Below are 8,419 nucleotides of genomic sequence, written 5' to 3'. Positions count from 1 at the left end.
GAACAAATACATAATAGAAGGATATCAAAGAGTTGCACCAATGTTATTCAACTCTCAACTATGTATAGCTATATTTAATACTGCGGAACAAAAGTTCTCAGTCACCTTCTTCCAATGTCCTGACCACCTTCACCTCACTGTCAGCTCCCTGGAACTCATCAAAGAAAGGGCGCACTTTGAACTCGTAGATGGAGCCTCGCTTCAGCTGACCGATTACCACCCCGTCCTCCCGTGGGGCGTGTACTTCCAGGACACTCCACTGGCCCTCTGGCTGGCCATGCTCAGCGGATGCCCTGTAAAGCACCTTGTAACCCTGGATGTATGTGGACTGCTGCTCGACCTGGGGGAGATGCAGAGATAAAACATGCTCCATAAATGGCACAACATGTGACAGTGAGACCCTCATTGACCATGAGCAAATAAACATCTGGGTTTGAATCAAAGAGACGTGTAATGGTACTGTGTTTTTTTTTGTTTTTTTGTTTTTTTGCTGTGATGATCTAAAGTTCACAATTATATCTGCGTGTGAGTTACACACCTAATCTTGGAGTGACAATCCCACAGGAAGGATCTGCTAAAACTCAGTTAATACCCCTAACCTTTAGGTTGACACAGATATCCATTTCCCCATATCTGTCAATTCTCACTGTAAACCACAAAATAGCTCTGGTTAAAATCAAGCCAGGAGAGGACGAAGCACTTTCCATGTAAACCACACAATTATGAAAAATAATTGCCTTAAAAAATTTCTGTGGAGGCATACACATATCTAAACACTCGCATCCACACAGATAAAACATGCTGAAAATACATTCCATTCCCATGTCTTGGGAAAAAGGCTCAATGTAACACACTAAAGATACATTCACTTCTCTGTGCAGTGGGTTTATTCTCTGCTAATAAATGTTTACAGAGAAAACCATATGTAACGTCAGCATAAAATAAATATTTCACACTAGGCAGTTTTAGCTGAGAAGATCCTCTTGAACTGTTCAGATCGCTATGTTGAAAGTGTATTTGCTCCTTCATCATTGACAGCTCACTTCTCTTATTTGTGTTGCTTGGGAGAATAAGAGAAAACATATCAGAGTGTTAGTCTGCTCTATAATAATAATAAATAAAATAAAAAATAAAAAACCCTGATAAAAACTGTCAGCACAGGCTATGTTTTCATTTTAAATTGTTGATTTACAGCATGTGTTTACATTAATTGGTCAAATTGACTTTTTTCCCTAAATTTAACACTGACATTGTTTTGTCTAGTTTTTTTTTGATCACATAGACACACATCACATACATCACATAGAAAACACGTAGCCAACAAATGTTGACGTTGTGCAGTACAGTTGTCATGGTACGGCCCCCTTACCATCCACTGCATCCTGACAGCAGAAGATGAAAGAACAGTTGGTGGGTGCAGGTGGATAACTACATCTCCCAGCTCCCTCTGGATGTGTCGGTGATCCACTCCCTGCATGGTGGAAGTGCTGTCTGTTGGTACAAAAGGAAAGAAAGAAGTGAAATAGCAACAATGATGCATTCAACGCATTGAGCTGAAATTGGACTTAAAAAGATAAAATAAATGTGCACACTGACCCTGTGTTCTGACAGAGTCAGAGATTGGACTGGGGTCACTAAGGCCGTAAGCATTCACCGCTCTGACCAAAAAGAGGTAGACAGTTGCTGGCCTCAGGTTCCTCAGTACAAAGGTCTGTGTCTTTATATGCTCAGCTAGGGTCACCCATCTGCTTCCTAACGTATAACTGCAGGAAGAGATGAAGAAATGATAACATACAGAAGCAAGTGAAGTTTCATCAAGCTTGATAGATGGCTGGATATCACATGAATCTAACCTGAATGCCTCAATCAGGTAAGATGTAGGTGTTGCACCAGCATTGGGGTTTGTTTTCCACGACAGAGTGACAGTGGTATGGCTGATGTCAGTCACCTCGGGTTTGGACGGAGCACTAGGAATCAGACTAGGGTCTATCGGCTGACTGGACTGAACAACAACTCCAAACTCTGCAACGGAGATACCAAGTAAATCATTACAGTATATTACACAGGGCTCTACAGCATGTATTACCATCTTTAATCTGTGTCTTAATTTGTGTGACCTACCCTCCACCTGTAAGTATGCTGTCCAGGAAGCTTCTCCATTGGGACTAGAAGCTACACAAGTGTAGAAGCCTGTATCTCCCAGCTGAGGAGAGGAAGTTCAGTGGCGGATGTTAGTGGGTTGGCTGAGTGCAGTCGCTGAAACTGCAAAATACTAACCACTGTGTTAGTCCTCCCACCTTAGCGTAGCGAATCTCTAGTGATCCTGTGTCTGCTATGGACATGCGGGAGTCCATGGGAGAAACCAGGACACCGTCCTTCTTCCAGTGGACCGTAGGAGATGGAAAGTCAGCTGTTTGGCAACCCAGGACCACTGTGCTGTCCACAGGAATGGTCTGATTGAGTGGGCCCTGTCTAATCACAGGGGGAGGATGGTCTGATCCAGCTAATAAAAAAAAAAAAAGAAGTAGGGAAGTGAAAGACTAATAATGTTAACACTTGCCCCGATGGCCTTATTGAATACTGAATAGGTGAGCCTGGAGGTGACATGAAGGAAAAGAAAAAAATGAATAAATAAATAAAAAACATAAAAAAATAAAGTGTATTAAAAAATGCAACTATTTTTTAACATGATGGACACCATTGTCCCACAATGCAACACACAGTGGAATGAAGGAGCTGCTCACATAAAAAAAAACAAAAAAAAAACTGAAATCATAATCACCTGACAGCAACTGCTTTAGAAGTGCTTTGGTAGGTATTTGAGAACTTTTCAAATTAAAGAATGTACAAATAGGTTTCCGATGTTAGTTGGTAGATGTAATGTATACTGCAAACACAAATTATTCATCTATGTGTTTTATGTTTTGCCACTGCAGCAAAAACAGGTTGGATTTTTGGGATCATGTTGAGGCAACTACAAGCATCAAGTTGGAGAAACACGTGTTGACATTATAAGGACAGTATCGGCAAAGTAAGCTTACGGAATGATCTCAGGTGACGTGCACATGTGCTCTGCATGCTTAATACATGGTAAACAAGTCTCCTAACTGAAGTCCAGCCCATGATATTATCATTTCCTGTTGATACAAAGGTATTGTACTTTCTTGTACTGGGGTTTATACTGTATTAAACAGTAGGAGTGTCTGGTATCCAAGGGACAAAAGGGGTTAATCTGCAAGGTCCCCAGTTCAATTCCTGTTGCTGCATGCCATCCCTCTCTCTCTTCCTGCATTCACAATAATAAAAATATTTATCTTGTCTGTATCTCTTCTATCACTGTCAAATAAAGGCAAAAAGCCCCCAAAAATGATACACTGTCAACGGTATGCTATGAAATTGGGAATTGATGTTGACAAAAGATCAAAGTCATAAAGAGCGAGAGCGAAATAAAATTAAGAAAGATGAAAGTAGAGAAAATGAAAAATGAAATGCTGCCAAGAAACGAAAACCGGATAAGATGTGAAAGATATTAAGAGGAAAATTGGTAAAGAGAGAATAATATGTTGAGGTGGCTGTGCAGGCATTGGAACAAAAAAGAAATCAACTTTTCCCCTCCAGCAGAGAGCAACTAATCGTTATTTCGGCATTAGATACTGCTGGAGACGGCTCCAATCACGATGGCAAAGCCCAACTAATAACAATCCCACTTAGATAACAAAGCTCTCACTTCTCTCTCACTCTTAGATTAAAAAAAACAACCTGTGGATGAGGGCAGGGGCTTTAGATAAATAAATAAATAAATAAAAATACCCAAAAAAAGGTGATGGAAACACGCTTTGTTAACTGCCGGAGGTAATGTGGACCAGTTATTTCCATACAAATGCACCACTCCAAATGGGGATGAGAGGAGAGTGGTGGGATGGAGAGAATTTTAGGTAGGGAGAGTAGAGAGGAATGGGTACAGGCGAGAGTGCAATCTTTTTTTTTTTTTTTCATTTCCATTACCTGGAACAGAGAGTGGATGCTTCTCATTATCCTGCATCATGCATTACCAATATCAGCAGCCGATTATCCTTAATAAATAATAGGGCTGTACTGAACAACGCAAAGATGCAGAAACTGTCTTTTTAAGCCTGAAGCAATCATCTTCATTAAATTAAAACAAAGTACATAGTACACAGTTACCCAGACACATGTATTCATGATCACATAGGCCCTTTAATTGGGAGCTTGTGGACTTTGCCGGTGGTGTGTAATTACTGGTGTGGGCCTCCAAGCACATTTAAATTGCTTTTTCCCCTGACAATCAACTTTTTATTTCATCACCAAAGATTTGGACCAGAGTCCCTTAGACCACTTTCCATATAGAAATACCTTTAAATAATATATATCATTTCTGCAGTCAGTCTGGATTCACAAATATGTATAGTACAATAGAACACAAACTATGTTGTTACAATGGGTAATAGTAAAGTATTTCCCCTAATCATGTTAATTTAGATTACATACTGTACAGTTGTTAGATGAGAAAGTATATTTGAGGAGGTAAGAGACATAAGCCCAGATACTCATTTAAAAAAAAAAAAAAAGATTATTTTTGGGCATTGTAGGCCTTTATTTCTAAAGGACAGCTGAAGACATGAAAGGGAAGAGAGAGGGACAATGATATGCAGCAAATTGACCTCTTGGAACAGCATTTCCATTTTCTACGAGGACTTTATCACCCAGCCCGAGCACATTCCGCTGTACAGCGATGCAGCTCCCTTCGTAGGTTTCGGCGGCTACTACGGGGGGAGATGGTTCGCTTCAGATTGGCCCTCGAAATTCTGTGACTGGGGACCCAAGTCCGGGTCTCCTTTGCTGCACCCATTGCCGTGGGTGCCATTCTTTGGGGCCACGAAAGGTCAAAAAGTCCACACTCATTCACTCCAACAACACAGCAGTAGAAGACATCTAAAATAAAGGTTGCTCTCGTTCCCCGGTCATCGCACAATCCCTTCGCAGACTCACATTAATAACGGCCCAACACCAGTTCATCCTCAGGGCTGCTCACATGCCCGGTCACCACAACTGCATTGCAGACTCATTGTCTAGTTTCTCTTTTCCGAAATTCAGACACTTGGCTCCAGAACTGGACGTTTACCCCTACGTCAGTGCCATCGTTCAACAACCACACCAGCTGAGAAACCTCTCTTACGCCTCACAAGATGCCATCATCAACAGTCTGGCCCGCAGCACTCTCTCAGCCTACCTAACTGGCTAGAATTGCTTTAAGGCATACCAAGCCACATATCCGCTGCCATTCTCCTCTCTGGACGTCATGTCCATATGCACATTCCATAAAATAAAAAATAAAAATGCTCCTCTAACATCCAGACGTACTTAGCAGGTATCAACTTCTTCGTCAAAATAGTCACCGGCCTTAAATGCTCACTTCAGCCTAACTTTAGACCCCCTCAGCCTCTGCATCCATTCTCTGCATTCAGGGTACATGTCGCCACCAATTAACTTAACCCTAGAATCCATGTTATTTCTGGCTTTCATACCGATGTTACATTCACAACAATCTCATCGATCTCCGTCATGCCCTCACATAACTCAGTTCCACATAATCCGACTCTTTTGGGGGCCTGTAAACTATTACGAAAACAAAACGAAAACTGCTTCTGAGATGGAACCCCACCCGGTCTCCTCCACCTGGTCATCATACATCCTCCCAGACCAGCCGTCAAACGACATCCACATCTATTCATCCATCTGCACATTCATAATGTTCATTAAAATCTTTGCAAGTGAAGCACACCTTTAAGGGAGGTAGCTGCAACCAGGGCCAGTTTGTAGCCTTATAAACTTGCTCAACACCGGGAAACTGCAGCAGCAGAGTAGTCTCTTTAGCCAAAAGACAAATGCACTGAAGCTAGAATGGTGCTAAAAAAAAAAAGTCCCCCCATCTGCCCGCCATCACACCTTCCCTTTACTCACAGTCTGTGACCTCCAGCAGTGCTTTGGTAATAACACTGCCAGCGATGTTGAGAGCCTGGCAACTGTAAAAGCCGCCATCAGAGCGCTGAACGTCGGTAATGGTCAAACTGCCCATCTGGGAGACAGACAGACGGCTAAAGGGCTGTGGCGGCTGGTACGAGAACAGCAAACTCTGGAGAGGAGACAGAGACCACAGAGTTAGAAAGCCATTAATTCACTATTTACACTGAGTAGTCATTTAGTATGATGACAGACTGAGGGCTAATCTCACCTCACTGCCCTCCCTCTGCCAGAAGATAGCGGGCTGTGGGTTGCCAGTGGCCTTGCACTGGAAGGTGACCGTCCTGCCCACTGCCACCACCTGGTTCCTGGGGCGTATAGCAAATGCTGGGGGTACTGCAGAGGAAATGAGGCCCTAATTACCTGGCAGCCTGATACATTTCCATCATTTCCAGTTTTAGAACATCTCAGTATGCATGAAAAGCTCAAGACATATAGGCTAAGTGTGAATGTAGCAAACAGTCCTTATTTACCTTTTTTAATGAAAGAAAACAGCACATACATATTAATTTACCCACATATAGCATGAATTACATACTGTATTGATGGAGGGAATTAGAGTGAAGATAGGACAATGACAGTGGCTCAAGGTTTCTTGTTGCTGTCTGATGGTGGATGAGGGACGGATGACAACTTACCAGTATTGACTACAAGGGAAAAGACACAAAAAAGAACAGTGTAATGAGTAATGAAGTCACATACAGGAATATGGAACTGCAATGATGCACTCATCTAAGGATCCACGGAGATGACATGGAGGAAAAAAAAACAAATAAAAAGAAAAACATGTACTGGGGACAAACACTAAACACAAGATCTTTTTTTTCCTTTTTCTTTTTTTCCTCCATGAAAATCGAGATCTTGACTTTCAAACTCGAGATCTCAACTTTTTTTTCCTCCATGTCAAAGTCAAGATCTTGAAAATAAAACTCGACTGAAGTCCCGAAGTGTTTGTCCCCAGTACATTTTTTTTTTCCCCTCAATCCTCGGTCACCTCCGGGGCTCAATGCAACAATACTGACACACAGTTAATATATAATAGTGCTAATCAAAATATTCATTTTAATGCATTATTATTTTTCTACAGGCAGATATAAAGAGTAAGAGGTAAAAAAAAAAAGAAAGAAAACAAGTGTGATTTTTTTAAAGATTATTTTTAGGACATTTCTTCCCCTTATTAGATAGTGATATTGGACAGAGGAGGAAAGGCGGGATAGGTATATTGATGTCTTTTATATGATTCATTTAATTTAAATCATAAATAATGCAGGATTATTTTGGGTAACCAACTTTACATATGCTCATACATTTTTGAGCATAGTTTGAAAATGACCTTCATGCTTTTGAAATGAAAAGTACAACATTTCTTTAGATGGCCAACATTTCCAAAAAAGCAAATGGGAAAGGACAAGACATGCTGTTTAACCCCTATTACACCCAGCAGACTAGTTGACTGCGAGGTGACAAAGATACAATCCCCTAACAAGGACATAAAGAAGCAAGGGAGTAAAGGTGGAGCATTGGGTCTGGATGGGAAGTGGAAGAGGGAACTGCAGAAAGAAATGCAGGGATTTGCTCTGCTAAATGTAGTACACAAACAAAGACACATTTTTGGAACTACACTGTGACATCTGTAAACTAGATTTATGGTGAAATGAAGGGCTAGTTAACCAGCTGGTTTTGGAACTACTGTGAGAGGATGACTGCGGTTATTGCTCAGCATTTTTTTGTGTTCAGAGAATGTCTTTAAAAAAAAAAGTAAAGCACATGGTTTTGCAGAAAAGCAGGGTTTAAGCACCCTGTCTGTCATTTATAGAAAACGTTATTTTAATTTATCTTCATTTCTCCTTTTTATTGTCTGAAAAAATGTGGCTGTGCTGAAGAGTCATTTCATCTCATACTTGGGACATGTGCAAACCGTACAAAGCAGTTTAAGGCATCTGTTTCAAATGGCAACTGTTTAATGTCAACCAAATGTTCTAGGTCAGTAAAAATTATTGTGGTCACAACTATAGCTACGATCACGCCTGCCAGAGTTTTTTGGATTTAATTATGAAACACACATTCACTTAGAATGCTCTCTGTTACCTCCCGTAATACAACTTCTACTCCTCTGCCAGTTATTCCTGTCCTTCTCCATTCACTGCCTGAATTAGCTATGGTTCCCCCTGATCCTTGTTTTCTCAGGTTTTTGGAGGAAGAGGAAGACAGTGTAATTGGAACCATGTCATTTCCCAGCATGCAACCAGCCCTGCCATATCTTTAATTAAGTCCTACTGCCCTCACATCCATGTCACCCACTGTGTCACTGCTGTTTTTATACATATATATCAATATACTGTATGTGTGTATCTGTGTGTGTAACTATGAGAGGTGT

At 41.1% G+C, this 8,419-nt stretch overlaps 1 protein-coding gene across 4 annotated transcripts in view; it reads right to left on the bottom strand.

Moving 5' to 3' along the window:
• LOC116700370 (roundabout homolog 1) overlaps positions 1-8,419 on the bottom strand; it is an 85,657-nt gene that overhangs the window by 8,475 nt on the left and 68,763 nt on the right. For 3 of the 4 annotated variants that reach the window (XM_032533491.1, XM_032533492.1, XM_032533493.1), the window contains 9 exons: positions 6,681-6,689; positions 6,254-6,378; positions 5,983-6,154; positions 2,298-2,503; positions 2,122-2,203; positions 1,854-2,022; positions 1,597-1,763; positions 1,370-1,491; positions 106-340 (listed from right to left, as the gene is read on the bottom strand). In XM_032533491.1, the coding sequence (XP_032389382.1) occupies positions 106-340; positions 1,370-1,491; positions 1,597-1,763; positions 1,854-2,022; positions 2,122-2,203; positions 2,298-2,503; positions 5,983-6,154; positions 6,254-6,378; positions 6,681-6,689 (1,287 nt within the window). Of the gene's footprint in view, positions 1-105; positions 341-1,369; positions 1,492-1,596; positions 1,764-1,853; positions 2,023-2,121; positions 2,204-2,297; positions 2,504-5,982; positions 6,155-6,253; positions 6,379-6,580; positions 6,690-8,419 lie in introns of all 4 variants that reach the window. The other variant, XM_032533494.1, reaches the window with a different exon arrangement.

The sequence above is a fragment of the Etheostoma spectabile genome, chromosome 13, assembly GCF_008692095.1.
Source record: "Etheostoma spectabile isolate EspeVRDwgs_2016 chromosome 13, UIUC_Espe_1.0, whole genome shotgun sequence".
NCBI lineage: Eukaryota > Metazoa > Chordata > Actinopteri > Perciformes > Percidae > Etheostoma > Etheostoma spectabile.
Note: the sequence above shows the minus strand (reverse complement) of the source record. Positions and strands in the feature narration are given on the sequence as shown.